General features: G+C 34.7%; 4 protein-coding genes across 5 annotated transcripts; 3 read left to right on the top strand and 1 right to left on the bottom strand.

The window, feature by feature from the left end:
* Positions 1-2,017: 2,017 nt before the first annotated feature.
* LOC130970850 (putative E3 ubiquitin-protein ligase XBAT31) lies at positions 2,018-5,297 on the bottom strand. The gene is made up of 8 exons (XM_057897050.1): positions 4,867-5,297; positions 4,688-4,747; positions 4,480-4,551; positions 4,266-4,387; positions 4,010-4,150; positions 3,793-3,900; positions 3,280-3,535; positions 2,018-2,791 (listed from the first exon to the last, which is right to left on the bottom strand). The coding sequence occupies exons 1-8, from the start codon at positions 5,047-5,049 to the stop codon at positions 2,378-2,380; spliced, it is 1,356 nt and encodes a 451-aa protein (XP_057753033.1). The 5' UTR covers positions 5,050-5,297; the 3' UTR covers positions 2,018-2,377.
* Positions 5,298-9,719: 4,422 nt separating this feature from the next.
* On the top strand, positions 9,720-12,858 carry LOC130969912 (U-box domain-containing protein 13-like). Of its 2 annotated transcripts, none has more exons than XM_057895829.1 (4): positions 9,720-10,148; positions 10,247-10,363; positions 10,460-10,915; positions 11,505-12,858. In XM_057895829.1, the coding sequence occupies exons 1-4, from the start codon at positions 9,870-9,872 to the stop codon at positions 12,618-12,620; spliced, it is 1,968 nt and encodes a 655-aa protein (XP_057751812.1). In that variant the 5' UTR covers positions 9,720-9,869; the 3' UTR covers positions 12,621-12,858. The 2 variants fall into 2 exon arrangements, with proteins under 2 accessions (XP_057751812.1, XP_057751813.1); XM_057895830.1 differs by having other exon boundaries at positions 9,925-10,134.
* A 1,450-nt stretch (positions 12,859-14,308) lies between these two features.
* Positions 14,309-15,217, top strand: LOC130969448 (uncharacterized). The gene has a single exon (XM_057895178.1). It carries the CDS (start codon positions 14,309-14,311, stop codon positions 15,215-15,217), a length of 909 nt encoding a protein of 302 aa, XP_057751161.1.
* A 1,963-nt stretch (positions 15,218-17,180) lies between these two features.
* Positions 17,181-17,906, top strand: LOC130969436 (secreted RxLR effector protein 161-like). Its single transcript, XM_057895156.1, has 2 exons — positions 17,181-17,294; positions 17,409-17,906. Exons 1-2 carry the CDS (start codon positions 17,181-17,183, stop codon positions 17,904-17,906), a joined length of 612 nt encoding a protein of 203 aa, XP_057751139.1.
* The last annotated feature ends 2,522 nt before the right edge of the window (positions 17,907-20,428 follow it).

Here is a 20,428-nt window from a genome sequence, read left to right as displayed (position 1 = left end):
GATAAACTAAGAAGCATGGGCAGCGACACAGACTTAATTTTTTACAAAACAAGAAGACAAAGTATGTATATAAAATATAACACTAACGCTTTGCCCTAATTATATGCAACAGAAAATATTGTGGATTGATCAATAAAAGTCGAATTTGTCTCATAAAATTAAGTTATTTATCTAGAAAGTTTTCTATGGTCGGCTTCCGGTGCTTGCTCAAATTCATTACTACATCCCATTTATATCACCAATATGCCTCTGCTATTATGAAGCAACAAAAACAGTCACTCATTGTTTGATCGATTGCTCTAGAATTAAAGATGTATGGTATTAGAGTTATCTTTGTGGCTGTCTTCTCCTTCAAAGCCCTAACGACTTTTGGATATGGTGGACTGCATCAACAGAGATGCTTAATCCATTGAAAAATGCTGACCGTAATCCTCAATTGCTTACCATAATTTGCTGGAACTCCTAGAAAGCTCGCAACCAGTTGATTTTTGAAGGTTCTACTTCAATGCCGTTTGCCATTCTAGCAAGTTCTGTCAAGTTGCTCCGTGAAATCCAAAGAACTCCCCGTTTAGGTCGTCTTCTCTATGAGGCAAGCTTTTAGTTTCATTTAATTTGATTTATCATTCTTTCTTCTTTAAGATTTTTCTTTGTTTTTCGACGATGTACCATTGAATGAATATCTCTAGTGTAGTACTTTTAAAAAATCTCCACCTTTTATTATGCTGTCTTGCTTTTAAACACTTTTTGAATACTTTTTCAATAATTAATAAAATATAACTTATTATCTTTGGATAAAAAAAAATATTAGATACACAGATACTATAATTCAAAAAAATATTAGTGTTTCCTATACGGTAAAGCTTGTAATATTTAAAAAATAAAAAACATAAATAAAAATTTACAGTATGGGAAGCAGATAAATAAATAAATAAATAGTACTGTTGTACTATGTATAAATAAATAAAGTAACCTGATCTCATGTGTTGGCTAGTGTGACGCTCGCTTACTCAAAATTTTCCAAATCTGTGAAAGTTGAAAACGTCAATGTTCAGGGACAAGAGAAAACGATGCTTTTATTTTTCAGACCCTTTTTTTTATTTTTTTTATCTTCTAAAATTTCGAAAAAAAAAATTTGATTGATTTGATGGATATTCATATCCACTGACTTCTGAATTCGTTTAATCATCATACATACATATATATACATACAAAGATACACGTATGCACCTTTTTTCTTTTCTTTTTAGTGTTTAGCATTATTGCATTATATCGTACATTGTACGCTCCTACTTTGATTTTTGAATATACAACCACTTTGATTTGGATTCTAATGGCTAGATTACCAAATTCTTAATTATTTCATCTGTGACAAGGTCCCATGTGTGACCCACTTATCTAGATATTTTTGCATCTTACTAGTAATATATTTTGATTTGAGTGTGCAAATTCATTCATATTTTATTTATGCAGCAGACACATAGACAAAGACCAATGCAACTAAGTAAAACCTATTTTATATTATATTGATTGATGTTGGTTTGAACTGAAAACTGAAAAGTACTAGTAGTATATTAGTTATTCTCTCAGCTTCAATTTAATTAATTAATTAGACATTAAAAGTTTTGATATTTTGAGTGAGAAAAAGAAAAGTGTGATCTTGAATAGGCAAGGCCCTGGATGACAGGAGTGAGTATGTGTTATCCTTTTCAGTTTTCAGATTATTGATGTCTGATAGGAACAGTGTCACTTGGCATTCAACCCAAAATTATTATTGATCCTATTCTGTATTCTGTTCATTCATTCATTCATTCAGTATTGACAGTTATTGGATCAATGATGCTAGTCGTGCATGTATATCAACATGCATGTTAGATCAGATGACTTTTTCTCTGCCACCTGACACATTAACTTGTCCTCATTCTTTCTCTGTTAATTCAATTCATCACATCACACCCAGGCCCTTTTCTGCTTTTCCTCTCAAAATTGTATTGAAGGGCACTTATAAAGAATTTAAATATGCTGAAGAAAACAATTGCCACGTGATATTATTGAATATTTTGATACACAGAAACAAATAAGAAGCAAATACAATACATTTTCATATGATCTTAGACTTTCTGGCTACTTTGCCGAGAAAAAGAATTTCTCACTTCACTTGAATACTTAATTATACACAATATCCATTTGATTTTTGATCATGCCCAAAATCATCGATGCAGGTGATGCTTCTTCATTCTCAAGTAACTTTGCTTACTTCCCAATATATTACATTATACAGTATATCATTCTTTCCATGCTTTTCATTTTTTCTTCTTCATCAAGCAACTTGTTCCTTCAACATTTACCAATTTGGTGAAATATTGATATCAACAATGCATCACTGTTGCTTGTTATCAACCCACTCACTTTCAGCAACAACCCTTCCGGAGCTTCGGCTGCCCACCTTTCCGAATGAACCGACTGCGGCAGCAGGTAATCCCTTGTTGAAGCTGCTGCTACTGCACTCATTGAAGTTCCAGGACTTCCTTGACTTGCTGTGCTTGGAACAACTAATTTCGACACTGTCTGGATCAAAGTCGTCGTGGTAATCTATCTTGATAACTGCCAGCCTGGCTATGGTGCTTCGGCAGAAGGGGCAAACGGGTGCGGTAAGGGAAGCCGTGACAGGGTTCGGCTTATTGTGGCAGCAGAGTGCTAGTGTGCATTGTGCACACATTTGGTGGCCACAATCTTGGACTTCAATTGTGCAAACTTGCTCAAAGCAGATGCAGCACAATTCTGTCTCACTCATCTGAAAAACATTACAATATCCCACAATAAGAATGGTTCAAGCCAAAAGCTATAACAAGTTTCTCTCTCACTAGAGTGTAAAAAATGATTGTTGCTGTTAGAAAAGTGTGTCGACTTGGTATACAAGGTAAAATGCGTACACAAAAACATTTGCTTTATTTGAATTTCATAATTGGGACATTAAACAGGACATCTAAGTGTAGATGCAGAGTATAATGGTGTGGGACAGCACAAAACACAATGTCTATAAAGGCTTTGATTTTTCTAAGGTGTCTCCTTTGGTTTGTTTTTATGGTCAAAAAGCAAATCTCACATTGAAAATCCCCCATAATGACCTTATGCATGATTGAACAACTTAGTAAAGATATAAAACTTAAACCTTAAATATTTGGTGTATTTGCAAACTATCCATATCATTAGCTACCTGGTTTGACTCAATTCAAATGCATATCTAAGAACTTGACATAGATTTAAAGGGTGTAAAGTTACCTCTGAGATATTATCATCTGCTCCATCAGAGTCCGAAGGAGATGGAAGAGAGTACTCACTTCCCTTCAAGATGTTTTTCTCCCTTTCTCTGTTTGCATCCATCAGTGCCTGCTCTAATAGCGCTTTGGCCTCCGGATTAAGCTCACTTATTACCTTCAAGGGTGATGGCCAAACTAGAGGCTCTGCAGATGCAGGGTTTAACAATGCTGCACATGCACCATGTTTGTGTTTCAGAGCAACCACATGAGGTATTCGCCTGCATCAACATGCCGTACCGCATGAAAATATGAAGGCAATTCTAGTCACTTTGATAAGAACTAAAACTTATAAGAACATGGTCAGTTAGATTATGAATCCATTCTAGTAGTCTATTTATCAATGGCAACATTTTTTAAATGAAAGTATAAGTTTAATTGGGCAAACCCGTCAAAATAAACAACATTCGCTTTGACGAGACATTTTCACACACACATCTCTAATAGTAACATTTATGTTAAAGAAATGAAAAAGTACCCAGATGCATCGCGCTGAAGACGATCTGCACCCCATGCCAAGAGTTTCCGGACACAATCAAGGGACCCTGCTCTAGCTGCCAGATGAAGAGGAGTGCTACCAGGACAGCTGCAAGTATAGCAAACGCCAATTCATCATCGATTTCTTGCGAAACAAGCGAATTGATCGAATTCAAGCCAGTAATCACAAAGAAAACTTTGTGAACACCAAGTCATACCTATATCTTCCAGTTGCAGCACAAACAAGAGCTCCACTATTCAATAGAATATGTACACATTCAGCTCGTCTTTGACGCGCTGCTAAGTGCAATGGTGTTGCACCTCTACCATCTCTAATATTCACAAACCGTGCAAACCCCCTACAAAGTTAAATGAAATTAGTGTCAACTTTTCGATTTCAAATTCTTTGAAGCATCATGAGAAGTTCCCAATTGAGGAAGAAATTGATGCCTAATAGAGGAAAAAGAGACCAACCAAGATGCAGCCACTGGACTTGTTTGAGCAGCAGAAAGAATTGCCTTGAGGCAAGAAGAATGACCATAGTAAGCAGCATAGTGCAAGCATGTTCTGCCATAATGAGTATCAAACAATAACACCTGAAATTCAAAAATTACCATTTAGTTTTTCCCTTTTCATCATAATTAAAAAAAAAATCAAAAACAAGAGAAATTTGGGAAATTTCACACACATTAGCACCAGCTTCAAGGAGCTTTTCCACACAGGCGATCTTGCCGTGCATCGCTGCCAACATAAGTGGAGTCTGAAGCGGAGTTCAAATGCACAATGCAACAAAAAACAAGTAAGACAACATTTTTTAAAAAAAAGAAAAACCTACATGATGAGAGAACAAAAAAATAATAATAATAAAATTGAGAATATCATTTATAGAAAGGTACCTGCTTTTGGCGATTCAACACATCTGGATTCACAGATCCATCCAAAAGCCTAGACAAAATCTGAAACTCAAAAACAGAAACGAAACATTGTGAGCAGATACATAGAAAAGGAGGAATTTTGAGAGAGACCCAGAAAAGAAGATCGAAAAGGGGAAGTGAATCTAATAGAAAGAGAAGACCTGAAAGTGGCCATTGGCAGCAGCAATGTGAAGGGGAGAGTGGCGGTCATAGACAGTGGTGTGGTGCATGAGAGTTGGGTGTGTTTGAAGCAGAGAAGAAACGGTTCCAATGTCGCCATGCTGAACAGCACGGAAGAGACCATGTTCATTGCCACTAGCTCTGCAACTCATCCCCTGACCCATGTTGCGCCACCCTTTTGGCAGAGAAGATAAGGTGGTGGGTGGGTGGTGGAGTTGGGTTTAAATCTAAGAGTGGAAGAAAGTTTTCACATTTATGGAGGTTGGGGGTTGTGAGTGAGTTCGAGTTAGAGTTGGAGACAAGAGAGAGAGAAAGAGGGGTAAGTGTGTCAGAGCAGTGAGTGAGTTGGCTTTGGAGATCCCTCAGAAATGCTACTAACATTATTACATCCTCGTAGCTCTTAGGTCACTCATAGGGTAAGCTCTTTCTTCCTATATCAAAATATCACTACTAACTTAGTACTTGGATCATTGCCCAATCAAACTCATCATATTTTTCTACTCTCTTCAAAAATTATTTTACAATCAATTATTCTCTGTAGAAATTTAGATCCACTTGCCAATGAGTTATAATTCAAATAATATAATATTTTTATATTTAATTAAGAGATTATAGATTCAAATCTTAGGAGATGGAATCTTGTGCAGTAAAAAAAAAAAATAAATGTTGTCTAGTATTTAATCTAATCCTTTATGATTTTTTCTTTCTTATTTAATTTTGATCACACTTAAAGAATTAAAAGTAAAAGATTACATTTTATTCTCTCAAGTGTTTTTTTCATTGGAGAGGATCTATTTTCTAAATCTCATTCTCTTTGATAAAAAAAAACTTAAATACACTTATTTTCACCTGAATTTCTATAAGATAATTTGATATATTAATAAATTTTAACTATTAGTTTTCCTTTTGAATTTGTGATCTTTAAATTTAAGTTGTATATATGAAAAAATAAAATTAGTGTTAAGAGGATTAATCTTTAAAATTGGTCTTTAAATTTAAGTTTTATATAAAATTAACTGTGTACCTAAATTTTTATCTAAATTTATTAATAAATAATTTTTTTATACACTTGATTTTGACGTTAAAAAAGGGGTTATGGTTAATTAGAGTATGTAATAAGATCTGAGTTATGATAATTGATAATCAAGTAGAAGGCTAATCAAGTACTTATAAAAATAGATAGAAAATGATATAAGTGTTATTGTTTAATACATTAAAAGGGTGAAACATAAAGCAAGTGAACATGTCAAAAAGGAGACCCAAAAATGGGGTTTGAACTTAAAATTCAAAATACGCGTCTTCCATTTAATTATTTTGAATGGGTCTTGTATTTCTTTCGCTTTGTAATGGACTAATAGTCTTGGAAAATTCTTGAGTATCCATCCATTCAAGTTGTAGTCAAAACAGCAACCTTTAAAAGATAATTGTCAAAACAGCAACCTTGGTTGATGGATCACATCATATTATGAATGTCTTCCGTAGACCATTCAATTCAATTATACTATTAATCCCTCTCTTGGATATATAAATAAAAAAAGTTTTAAGTAGGTGGAGCATAAAAAAAAAATTAATAACACAAAAAATAACAATTCTTTGTTATTTCTGGTATTGTTATTAATAACTACAGGATTCACCACAAATTCACTTATCGTAATTTGTAAAGGATCTATTAATAATATCTACCATACTTAAACTTTGATTTTTGAAAATTCTATCATTTTTTTTAGTCAAATTGTTTAGATAACCGCAAAAAAATTAACCAATCGTCGCTTCCATTCCATCTTTTTCGCTAATATATCCGTCCGACTGTCATAGTGTTGCTTAAGCGTACCTAGAATAGTCTATATCCTTCAAAGAGCGAATAACCAAACACACCACACTTGTCAAGTGAGCTCACAACCAATGAACAAGATTTATAACATAAAACATACATATTATCATTCTGGCCAATAACACATAATTTACATAATCTTTCTTTTGTATTCACCCTACCAACTAGTGCAAACCAAATAAACAACTCAATCTTTGTTGGGATGAATCCTCTCAATAGTACTAATAAAACTATAGCTTGTGATATCCGCTGAAAATATCTCTACCTGTAATACTTATACAAAAAAATTAATAGAATAAACACATTTTTTTTATCAAATTTTCAAATCCCTCCATCCTCTCTCTCAATTAGAGTGAATAAAAATCATTCATTTTATAATAATTCTACCAGGCATTAGCCACTTGAAGTGTTCAATTGAGCACATATTCATTAGTTTTAGTGTTCTATACGATGTTACATGTCGCATACACATCAAATTATACTAATTTCTTAATAATAATAATACAAAAAAAAAAGACTCTTGTTCAGCTTTTTAGTTAACCTAAAGCGTTACTATATCAAACAATAATTAGTTTATATTATTGTATACTAGCTATAATTACAATAATATAACATTATTATTTCTGAACTGAGTTTTCAACTTTGTGACAAAGTTATTGCTTCAAGGTACAAATTAAGTGCCCTTGAAATCAATTATCTTCTTGAACAAAGCTTATTAGCTAGTTAATTACCCACCCTACTATCACCTCATGAGAGACAAATCATTTTTATGCTTCAAGAAACGGTTTGCTTGATAATAGATCAGATCATCAAATAACTAAAAAAACAATAATTAATTAGTAGGCTTAAAATGTAATATATTTAAGCTATGAATTTCTTTCGATCCATCCAATATAACCGACCCCACTATCTCATTCGATCGATCGACAAAGCTACTATCTCTAATTCTCTATATGTCTTTAACTTTCTTTTCCTTTTTCTCTTTGTAAGTGTATGTTCTCTATCTATCATATTTCCATAACTTTCACTGTTGTATAACAAGAGGCAACTGTGGATAATGGAACACAAAGATGTGCAAGCAATGTCATTCATGTTTCTATGCTTCGCAATCCATTACAACAGTTCTAATGCATCATTGGTTGGTCAATTTTATAATTGCTTCATCACTGAGCTGTCTACGTTGGGAAAACAGAATGTTCTAAACACATAATTATTTCTTAATTATTTTAGTTCAACCGGTTTGGTTCAGTGATCCGTCCGGTTCAATTGTGGAACCGAACAAGTAGCACAAGTTAGGCTCCAACATTTAAGATTACACACTTTTTCCTAACCGGCTATATTTTCTGATATTCCAACTTGTATTAAGGCTTGGTACAAAGTTGGTTAGTTGGATTCCAATAATATATATTTTTCTTAATTAATTAATTAATTTCAGTTATTATTATTATTATTTAGTTGAAAAATACAATGCACATAGATGGAGTATTGGATTGTGTTGTGAAATATTTCTATAAATTCAATCCTAAGAATGAGTTTAAGAGTCTAAAATTTTTTAAGAAATCGGTTTGATGATTAAATATTTTTTGGAATTCTAAAGAATATTACAAAAAGGACGCTAACTTTTTGTAACTCATTCCAATGCTTAATAACTCAATTTTATGAGATTAATTGTTATATTGTAACCGTTATTCTACTGTTAATAGAAAATATTATAATATTAACTATATATAAGGCTAAGAGCTATCATATATGAGAAGGGACCACAATAAAGTATCAAGCATCTTATAATAAGAGTAACTTATGAAAAGAGCAACACACATAGAAAAAATTTGTAATATCATCACCTCATAATATATACGCTATTTCAAATACATGCACTTAAGTATGATATCTATCAAAATTTCTCTTGCAACTCATGCTAACTTGAGTGTCGGAGTCCTTGCAAGTACACCCCACTATTAGGAACGATGAATTCGGGACATTAGGAACTTGAAATAGGAGAATGGCGACAATATGGTATTTTTAACTTATTTTTTGTAATTTTGTTTAGGTAATTTCTAAACTCGGAAGAGCAAAAATATTCTTGAATAGAGTGGCAGTACTTAACTATTTAAGTTCTTTTTCTTTTTTTTTTTTGGCTTTTACCTGCTAAGATTTTGTTACAAGCCCAATGGGATAATCCACAATGAATTTCAGAAAACGTTTTATTTATCCTGGTTCCTAGAAATATCTATTTTTGTTTCAGCCCAATGGTAATCCAGAAGTCCAGAACCCAAGAGTGAATTCAAAGTTCAAAAATAAAACATTTGATGATTTCCCTTATTGCAATTCCCCAAAAATAGATCATAGCCCCGAAGTTACGTTTCATACGAGTTAAATCTTTTTTTTTTTTACCAAAAAAAAAACTCTTTTTTTTTTCCGATTCCAAGACAGAAGGAAGAAAAAGAAAATTTGTGGAGACCTAAAACTACAAAAAAAAAAAAAAATTAGTTGTGGAAGAGGATGAGCCGATGAGGCATAGTGGTTAAAACTTGAAAGAATCAACTTGGGTTGGTCGAATGGTCAGTTCACTCGTCCGCTTAAGTAAGTGTCGAGAGTTCGAACCCCGCCTTGTGCATGCAGCAACCCATTGGTTAACGACAGACTCTTAAATAAAACTCAGATTCGCGACGGATTAGTCCTTAATCTGTCGGGTTGGGGATACCGTTAGGGTAAACTAAAAAAAAAAAAAAACTTAGAAAGTTTTCAACTTTTCATATCCTATCTAATATTTTAAATTAATATTTGAATTGCATTAGTAGTGCAAAAGAGGTTTTAACCAAAAAGTTATATACTACTACTATTTCATTAAGGCAGAATGGAAAACGGTGGAGGGTGGTTTCACATGGAGACTAAATGAGTGGTTCAGTCTCCTCTTTTCCATTTGCAATTAGTGCGGGCCCCACATACTTGCTTGGTCTGGTTCTCTTCTACTAAACTACTTTCACTGCTACTCATCTCAATTAGGCACACAATGTGGAACAAATAAATTAATATTTTATTCTTTTAATTATTTGGAAAAAGTCATTGAGCGTGGTTTGTTCTTCCTTTTCCAATTTGCACTGATTCTTATTATTAAGCAAACTTAATCATCATCATCATCATCAGAGCGCCATGGGGGAGGGGCAGCAAGACGATGGAGTAGTCGACACCTTGATTGACTTGGTCAACGAGATTCGTTCCATCTCTGATTTCAGGCCTATGCTCAAGAAGCACTTTTCCAACTTAGCCAGAAGGCTCAATCTTCTCACCCCTTTCTTCCAAGAAATCAGCGACTTCAACCCTGCTCTTCTCCCTCCCAACACTTTCAATGCCCTGCTGAGCTTAAGGGACGCTCTTCAAGCCGCCAGGGATTTCCTCTCCTTCGCTGCCAATTGCAGTAAGATTTTCATGGTTTGTTTTTCTCATCTCCCTTTTTATTCAATTCTTTCTTTTTCTTTTTTTTTTCCAATAATCCCGCGATTTTGAGAAAAAGGTTTAATCTTTTGCAGGTTCTTGAGAGGGACCAAATTATGACTAAGTTCTATGAGGTCTCGGCTAGGTTGGAGCAGTCTTTGGCGGCGGTTTCATGTGATCAACTCGACATTTCAGATGAAGTTAAGGAGCAGGTTTGTGTATATTTGCATCATAGTGATCTTACACATTACTCAACTCAATCAATGCCACTTTTTGCTCATGTTGTTTAATTCTACCTATGAATCAAGGTTGAGCTAGTTCTTGCTCAGTTCAGAAGAGCAAAAGGGAGGGTTGATGAACCTGATACCAAGTTGTATGAGGATGTGTTGTCCCTCTATAACAATAACACTGATGTAGCTACCAATCCAGATGTTTTTCGGCAGTTAGCAGAGAAGTTGGAATTGATGGGAATAACTGATCTCACACAAGAGTCACTTGCCCTGCACGAGATGGTGGCCGCAAGTGGTGGCGATCCGGGCGGACGCATTGAGAAGATGTCCATGCTATTGAAGAAGATAAAAGATTATGTTCAAACTGAAAATCTAGTTGTGTATGATACTGTAGGAGGAAAGGGCCATTCTTCAAAAACCAGCAAACAAGTCACAAATGAAAGGAATCATCAGACACCTGTTATCCCTGATGATTTTCGATGTCCTGTTTCTCTTGAATTGATGAAGGATCCTGTCATTGTTTCAACAGGACAGGTATGTCTGTATTCTATCATTCTCTGTAGGGATATTTATAGTTTGTTTCTGAAATCTGAACTGTGCCTATGATGTTCTTTATTGTTAGAAACACAATGCTAGTTTGGTCCCTAAAAGATCAAAATGATGAGAAATTTGTTTTTTTAGCTTGTGGTACCTCAATGATGAATTCTATACTTGTCACTGAGATCTTGTAGTGTTAACAAAAGATGCATTAGGAACTAATCTGTCAGTGCAATGATTATTGAGATTTCTTAAGAGAATATAATATCTTTTGGAGGCTAAATTTTTAGCATTTTAATCTTTCGGGAATCAAATTGGTGGTTTTCTTGTAAGGCTTATTGGGATTCGTAGTTATTTGCAGATGAGGATACTCTTGTTTTATTCAGTACTCACTACCATTTGAGCATCATGTTATCAGCAAAATTGTTGGATATTACCTTGCTTCCTTTGTTCTCTAAAATCAAATGCTATTGAGCTTCATATGTTTTGAAGTTTGCAAGTTATGCATAATGGATTTCTGTAATTTTGAATACTTTAGAAACCAGTCCTTAATACAATACAATTGGCATTTTATGATTGTGTGCAGACTTATGACCGTTCTTCTATCGAGAAGTGGTTAGAAGCAGGGCATGGTACATGCCCAAAAACACTGCAGAGCCTCACTAGTACCGTCCTCACACCCAACTATGTCTTGCGAAGCCTCATAGAACAATGGTGCGAAGCAAATGGCATGGAACCACCGAGACGACCAAGCAATTCCAAACCTAGTAAATCAGTGTCGGCTTATGCCCCGGCCGAGCGAAGCAAGATTGAAACTCTTCTCCAAAGGCTGACTTGTGGCAGTCCAGAAGAGCGAAGAACAGCTGCAGGGGAGATCCGGCTTCTTGCGAAGCGCAATGCAGATAACCGTGTGGCCATTGCAGAAGCCGGTGCAATACCTCTCCTTGTTGGTCTCCTCTCTGTGCCTGATTCCCGCACTCAAGAGAATGCTGTTACCGCACTTCTGAATCTTTCCATATATGAAAACAACAAAGGAAGCATTGTATCTTCAGGGGCAATTCCAGGCATAGTTCATGTGCTCAAGAAGGGAAGCATGGAAGCTCGAGAAAATGCAGCAGCAACACTTTTCAGCCTATCAGTTGTTGATGAAAACAAGGTTACAATTGGTGCTTCAGGAGCCATACCTCCATTAGTAACACTTCTAAGTGAGGGTACTCAGAGGGGTAAGAAAGATGCTGCAACAGCACTCTTTAATCTATGCATTTATCAAGGGAACAAGGGAAAGGCAATCAGGGCCGGTGCCATTCCCACATTGATGAAACTTGTAACAGAACCCAATGGAAGCATGGTGGATGAAGCGTTGGCCATTTTGGCAATATTGTCTAGCCATCCTGATGGAAAGGCTGCCATTGGTGCTGCAGAGGCGGTGCCCTTTTTGGTACAGTTTATTGCAAATGGTTCACCCAGGAACAAAGAAAATGCGGCTGCTGTCTTGGTTCATCTTTCTTCTGGAGATCAACAATATCTGGCTCAGGCCCGAGAGCTCGGCGTGATGGATCCTTTGTTGGATTTGGCTCAAAATGGCACAGATAGAGGAAAAAGGAAGGCAGCACAATTGCTAGAACGCATGAGCAGGTTCCTTGAGCAGCAGAGTCAAAACGAACCGAACCATGTTGCACATACCAGCATTGATAATACCTGATATGTTTTTGTTCTATGCTTTTTGATCATTTGACATTTTGTCCCCTTTCTTTTTAAGTGTTAGAGGAAAGGGTGGAAGATCACCAAGCTACTCCATTAATTCATTTGTTTTGTGTAATATAATACAGAAAATAACAATGGCAAAAACTCTGAAAAGGGAGAAGAAACATATATACAAGAAATGGACCAGGTGTGCCTGACCTATAAGAGTGTCAAATTATAACATATATTATCCTCATCATCCTCAATGTTCATGTAAATAGGCCTTTGAACTTGCAATCAGATTTAGGGATGCTTTTAATTAGAAGCAACGCCATATTAAAAAATAAAATAAAAAGTGGTCAAACATTGACCACTTTAAATATTGTTGAGTATGAACAAGTATAGTCTTTTTATATACCTGGATTTTATTATAGCTGCTCCAATTGACTTCTGGTTCCCATATGATTTATCTAAATCTAAAAGATGTGACACTTCAATTTGGTGTTACACATAAAAATGTATTTCCTATCAAAACACCCAAATCGGGTTTCTTGAGTTTTATGTTTTAACCTACTTGTCGTTTTCCTTTGAGTCAATAACTGACATTTATAGTCCTTTCTAATTTTGAGGGGTTTGGCCTGCATCATTCATGGTGGTTGTTTCTCCCAAATGGTGATGTATATATGTTGATTTGCGGCCTTCATTATTCTAATATAATTAACTTTCATATCTTTGTAGCTTACAAGTGTTTATATTGTAGAACTCCCATATTTGATATTATACAGCTCAAGATCCCCATCATGCATTAAGAATGTATAGTATTAATCTTGATTAATTAGTCTTCTCATCCCTGTAGACAATTACTTTTACTAATTAAATAATTTATTTGAGATATTTTATCGCACCGCTATAAGACCGGCTATGCTGTATGGTACGGAATGTTGGACGGCTAAAAGGGAGCACGAACATAAGATGAGTGTGGCAGAGATGAAGATGTTGAGATGGATGAGTGGTCATACGCGATTGGATAAAATAAGGAATGAAGATATAAGGGAGAGAGTTGGAGTAGCACCCATTGTTAATTCATAATAAATCAACTTGCATCACTAGAATAAATATTGGAAGCTTGAAAATTTTTGAAGAACATTCAAGAGAATAGTACAATTACAACATTCTACAACATTGAAGAAATTCAAAATCAAATTGAATTGAAATTGAAGACCAAGCAACCTAAATTAGAAGATTATAGAAACTACATGAATACAAGTTGAAATAAAATTCATGAAGCCAACTCATAAAATAGTAGTCATTACAAAATTGAGTTGTAATTCATAAATTATTATTTTAGTAGGAAGCATTGCCTATATAAAGGCATATATGCCTTATGTATTATGTGTGTTCCATAACGAAATGTATATGTTTTGAAATATGAAAATTCTCTCCTTTGTTTTATGAGTGTTAGTGAGTTTGAGAGATGAAAATATGATAGTGTCATTATATGAGTGATGATCCTAGGGCCAATATAGTGTGAGTATTATACTTACATTTGGTATCTGGTTAATCCAGCGCCTGTCTGAGAGTTTGTGAGGTGTGGGAGAGTTCTCACATAGTTGTTATTCATAGAGTCAGTATGACAAACACTTTCAATATTGTGTGGTCCGGTCCCAAGTTAGATGGGAAACTTGATTATAGTTATTGGGAGACTTGATGTCTACCCATTTGAAGGCCCAGAACCTATGGAATTTCATTGAACCAGGTTTGCAAGAAGGAGCAATGCTGCCACAAGGAGATCAATTGGCGCTATCTCAAATTCATCAAGGAGTAGATTATACGGTGTTTGGCAAAATTGCAAATACCAAAAGTGCAAAAGAAGCATGGAACACGTTGAAGCTGTCATACAAAGGCGTAGATAAAGCTCAGAAAGCAAAGCTACAGTCTTTGAGAAGAGAATATGAAAGGTACGAGATGTCTAGTTCAGAAACTGTTGAGCAATATTTTACTCGTGTTACAAATCTTGTCAATAAGATGAGAGTCTATGGAGAAGATATGCCCGATAGCAAAGTGGTGGAGAAAATTCTTCGCACCATGCCGATGAAGTATGACCATGTGGTGACTACGATACTAGAGTCCCACGATATGGATACTATGACAATTGCAGAGTTGCAAGGAACCATGGAAAGCCACATCAGTAGAATACTGGAGAAGTCAGAAAAATCAACCGAGGAAGCCCTGAAAAGTCGAGTGAATTTCAACAACGTTGCAGAATCAAGCCGTACACAAGAAGGACGAGGTCGTGGTTTTAATTTTCACAGTAGAGGAAGAGGAAGTTTTAGAGGTAGAGGTCGTGGCAATTACAACCAAGGAAGTTACAACAATTTTACACCACCTAATCAAGGAAGAGGTGGAACGAATTTCAGGCCTGTCAACCGAGGAAGAGGTCGAGGCAATTTTTATCAAGAAAGAACCAATTTCAACTGTTTTCATTGTGGAAAGTATGGACACAAAGTAGCAGATTGCAAATTCAAAATGGTGAATAACAATCAAGCACACGTTGCAGAAAATCAGCATCAAAACACTGATGATAATCCTAGTACTCAGACTTATTTTTACAAGTAATTCATGTGCTGAAGATGAAAATATATGGTACTTGGATAATGCTTGCAGTAATCATATGTCTGATAGAAAGGAGTTATTTTCTTCAATAGATGATTCAGTTAAACTATTATTGAAGTTTGGTAATAGTACAAAGATCCCTATTGAAGGAAAGGGCACATACCAATTAGATTGAAAGATGGTTCTCTGAGTTTTCTGATGTTTTCTATGCTCCTGAACTTGATTACAATTTACTGAGTATGGGGCAATTATCTGAGAAGGGATATAAGATGATAACTTATCGTGGATATTGCACTGTATTTGACAACAATGGAAGGTTCATTGATAAAGCAAAGATGACTTCAAACAGAATGTTTCCGTTAACAATTCAACATGTTAATCCCTCTTGCATGAGTTCTATGATACTTGATGATAACTGGTTATGGCATATGCGGTTTGGACACTTTCATTTTTCTGGCCTAAACTACCTGTCAAGAAAAGGACTTGTTTCTGGTCTACCACGGATTCATATTCCTAATTGTGTTTGTGAGATTTGTCAACTGGGAAAGAAGCACAGAGATCCATTCCCTACAGGAAAGTCTTGGAGAGCTAGAAGATTACTTGAAATTGTGCATTCAGATCTTTGTTCTGTAGAAGTTTCAAGTAATGGTGGTAGCAGGTACTTTATCACCTTTATTGATGATTTTAGTAGATATACATGGGTATACTTTCTGAAGCAAAAATCAGAAGCATGTGATGTCTTTAAGACATTCAAGGCGTTTGTCGAAAAACAAAGTGGCTGTAAAATCAAAATTCTCAGAACAGACAGAGGAACAGAATATCTTGCATGTTCAGAATACTTTAAGCAACATGGAATTCAACACCAACTAACAACTAGATACACTCCTCAACAAAATGGAGTTGCTGAAAGAAAGAATAGAACCATCATGGATATGGTCAGATGCATGCTCAAGTCAAAACAAATGCCTAAAGAATTTTGGGCAGAAGCAGTCGCAACAGCAGTTCATATTTTAAACAGGTGTCCAACAAAAAGTGTTCGTGATAAAACTCCAGAGGAAGCTTGGAGTGGAAAGCGGCCTTCCATTCATCAGTCTTTGGGTGTATCGCTTATGCCCACGTACCATATCAATTAAGGAAGAAGTTAGATAACAAAGGCGAGAAGTGTATCTTTATTGGCTATAGCACAGACTCAAAAGCATACAAGTTGTACAATCCAAAAACAAAGAAAGTGATCATCAGCAGAGACGTGACGTTTGACGAGAAAGCCACGTGGGACTGGAACACAAAGACAGAAAAGCAGTCGATTGTAATTTCAAATACATGTGATGATAATGAAGAAAGACAAGCAGACACAACCGGACAACCAGAATCATCTAGAAGACCTCAAAGAGAGAGGAGACTACCTGCTAGATTAGCAGATTATGAAGTTGGCAATGACAACGATCCGTCCGATGAAGAAATCATAAATTTTGCTCTATTTTCAGATTGTGAGCCGTTGAACTTTGAAGAAGCCTTTAAAGACAACATTGGAAGAAAGCGATGAGGAGATTCATGCCATTAAGAAGAATGACACATGGGAGACAGATTTACCAACAGATAAGAAGCCGATTGGAGTAAAGTGGGTTTACAAGACTAAGTACAAACCCAATGGTGAAGTTGATCGTTTCAAAGCAAATTAGTTGCAAAAGGATACAAACAAAAACCAGGTATCGACTACTTTGAAGTATTGCTCCTGTTGCTAGATTAGACACTATTGTATGATTATTCACTCTCGCTCAAAATAAGTGGATACACAAATGGATGTTAAGTCTGCATTTCTAAATGGCACTTTAGAAGAAGTATGTTGAGCAACCTGCAGGATATGAAGTTCTTGGAAAAGAAAAGTTTATAAATTGAAGAAAGCTTTGTACGGCTTAAAGCAAGCACCAAGAGCATGGTACAAGAAGATTGATCTTATTCATTGAGAATGGTTTTAGAAGATGTCCGTTTGAGCATACTCTTATATCAAGTTGTTGAACCTGGAGATATCTTGATCGTGTGTCTTTATGTTGATGATTTTCTTTACTGGGAACAATTGAAGGTAATTGCAGAATTTAGGGAGGCTGATAAAGCGCTTTGAAATGACAGATATGGGCTTGATGTCTTACTTGGCATTGAAGTGGTTCAAAGAGATGATGGTATTTTCATTTCTCAGAAGAAATATGCAAATGATATTTTGAAGAAATTTCAAATGGAACATTCAAAGCCAGTTTCTACTCCAGTCGAAGAAAAGTTCAAATTGCTGAGAGAAGATAAAGGAGGTGCAGTAAATCATACATATTACAAAAGCTTGATTGGAAGTCTAAGGTACTTGACTGCGACTAGACCAGATATTGTGTTTGGAATTGGTTTGCTTAGCAGATTTATGGAGGAGCCTTGTACCAACCATTTGCAAGCGGCAAAGAGAATTCTTCGATATATCAAAGGTACTTTAAATGATGGAATTTATTATGAGAATACTAATGAAGTAAATCTTGTTGGTTACACTTATAGTGATTGGGCCGGAGATATAGAAACAAGAAAAAGTACTTCAGGTTTATTTCATCTTGGTTCTGGTGCAATTTCATGGTCGTCAAAGAAACAACCAGTAGTAGCACTATCTACAGCAGAAGAATATATAGCAGCAGCAAGTTGTGCACAAGCGTTTGGCTAAGAAGAATTCTTGAGGAATTGAACGAGAAACAAATACTCCAACAACAATATTTTGCGATAACAAGTCAGCTATTGCACTTTGCAAAAATCCAGTATTCCATGGAAGATCGAAGCATATTGATATTCGATTTCACAAAATCAGAGAGTTGGTGAATGAAAAAGAAGTTGTGATCGAGTACTAAAAAACAAGTTGCAGATATCTTTACAAAGCCATGAAGACAGAGTTATTTTACAAATTGAAGAAGATGCTTGGAATGATAATTCTGCAAGCTGATTTAAGGGAGGCAATGTTAATCATAATAAATCACTTGCATCACTAGAATTTTCATGAAGAGTTTTTGAAGTCAAAATGGTCAAAGAAGAAGCAAAGTTTTAGTTGAATACAATAATCATCAATTTGGTAGATATTGCTAGAAGCTAACATATTGGAAGCTTGAAAATTTTTGAAGAACATTCAAGAGAATAGTACAATTACAACATTTTACAACATTGAAGAAATTCAAAATCAAATGATTGAAATTGAAGACCAAGCAACCTAAATTAGAATATTATGGAAACTACATGAATACAAGTGGAAAGAAGATTCATAAAGCCAACTCATAAAATAGTAGTCATTACAAAATTGAGTTGTAATTCATAAATTATTATTTTAGTAGGAAGCATTGCCTATATAAAGGCATATATGCCTTATGTATTATGTGTGTTCCATAATGAAATGTATATGTTTTGAAATATGAAAATTCTCTCCTTTGTTTTATGAGTGTTAGTGAGTTTGAGAGATGAAAAATATGATAGTGTCATTTATATGAGTGAGTGATCCTCCTAGGGCCAATATAGTGTGAGTATTATACTTACACCCATTGTGGAAAAGATGGTTGAATCGCGTCTCAGGTAGTTTGGACATGTGAGAAGAAGACCGATAGAACATCCAGTCAGGAGGGTGGATGAGATGGAAGATGGATAAAGGGCGAAAGGCAGAGGAAGACCTAAGAAAATCATCCATGAGGTGGTCAAACGAGATCTACATGTAAACGATCTCTTTGTAGACATGATACATGACAGAGCACAATGACGTCGTTTGATTCATGTGGGACAATGTTTTGTTGTTGTTGTATTTTTTCTTTAATTTTGGTACATATAACTCTATTGGGAACTTTATTAGAAGAAGTACATTCATATATATATATATATATAGTGGCGGAACTTGAAATAAAATTTTGGGGGGCCACATAGAAGATAATTGTCAAAATGCTTTTGATATGGACTCCATTTAAGATAAGCTCGTCTAATCTCATTTCTCTGGTTTTGGTGATATTGCCAAATTTAAAGCCGTTTTTCAGGGTCTCGTTCCAAAAAATTAAGGTCAAACTTATCAGATGTAACTTTTTGAACTTTTAAAAGTTGTATCTCACTTTTTTCGCGATTCATTAAAGTAGAAAAACTATCTACATGTGTTGATATTGTAAAAATTATATATTCTCCTTCTTAAATATTAGTCTTCCTCTTAAAAAATGCATCAATTCTTTAATTTTTCATTATTATTTTATAATAAAATTTGAATATATATCCTGTAAATATGTAAAGAAGAAGTTAGAAGAACAATATTAAAATTTATAATATTTATTGAATTTTTTTATCATTTATACAAATACAATATAATACTTATTGAATATTCAATTATTTTTATCATATAAAAATTAAATTAAATAATAGTAAAATAAAATAATAAATTAAATAATAAAATATCTAATTTTTATATTTAAACTTAAAGGTAGAAAGAGTGTTGCTTATTAAATTTATTGGGTACTTAAGTCATAGTAAGTATTTAACCATTGAAATTTTTTATCTTTTGAAAAAGTACTACTAATTTTGTATAAAAAATTTGGGGGGGGGTCGTGACCCCCCTTTGTCTGAACTAAGCTCCACCACTGTATATATATATATATATATTATATATATATATATATATGCATGCATGTACCCTATCATTGTTGGTAACGGCCTGCGCCATTGACGGGTGGATTAGGTCCCCAACCTACTATGGAAAAAGAAAAAGAACAAGAACATGCATGCAAATAAAAGAGGGCAGCCAAGAAGGGTAAAGCAAAATATATAAGACAAACCAAGCATATTACTGTGTTTGTTACAAAATTGAAAAATCTAATATTTATTTTATGTTTGTTATAATAACTTTTATTAACAAATACTAAGAGTAGTAATAACCAATGTCTTTGAAAATCCTTTTATATTTGGAGAATAAAAAAAAAAAGACTAATGATTAGAGGCACTGATGTTTTGTGGATTAATCATGGTTGAAATCAGTGTCCAAATACAGACAGTCACAAAAGCTAAGTTCATGAAGCATGCATGAGTTTCTGAGCCCTCTTTCATTTCTTTCACTCATTCGTACAGTAGTAACTGCAGATTTACTCATCACAGTTTTCTTTTTCTGTACTCTATTTTCATTACTACAATCTAAATTAAGGGTTTATTTGGATAAATTTTTAAAAGAAAAATTTTTTT

This window comes from Arachis stenosperma, chromosome 3 (genome assembly GCF_014773155.1).
Source record: "Arachis stenosperma cultivar V10309 chromosome 3, arast.V10309.gnm1.PFL2, whole genome shotgun sequence".
NCBI lineage: Eukaryota > Viridiplantae > Streptophyta > Magnoliopsida > Fabales > Fabaceae > Arachis > Arachis stenosperma.
This window is presented reverse-complemented; position numbering and strand designations above follow the sequence as displayed.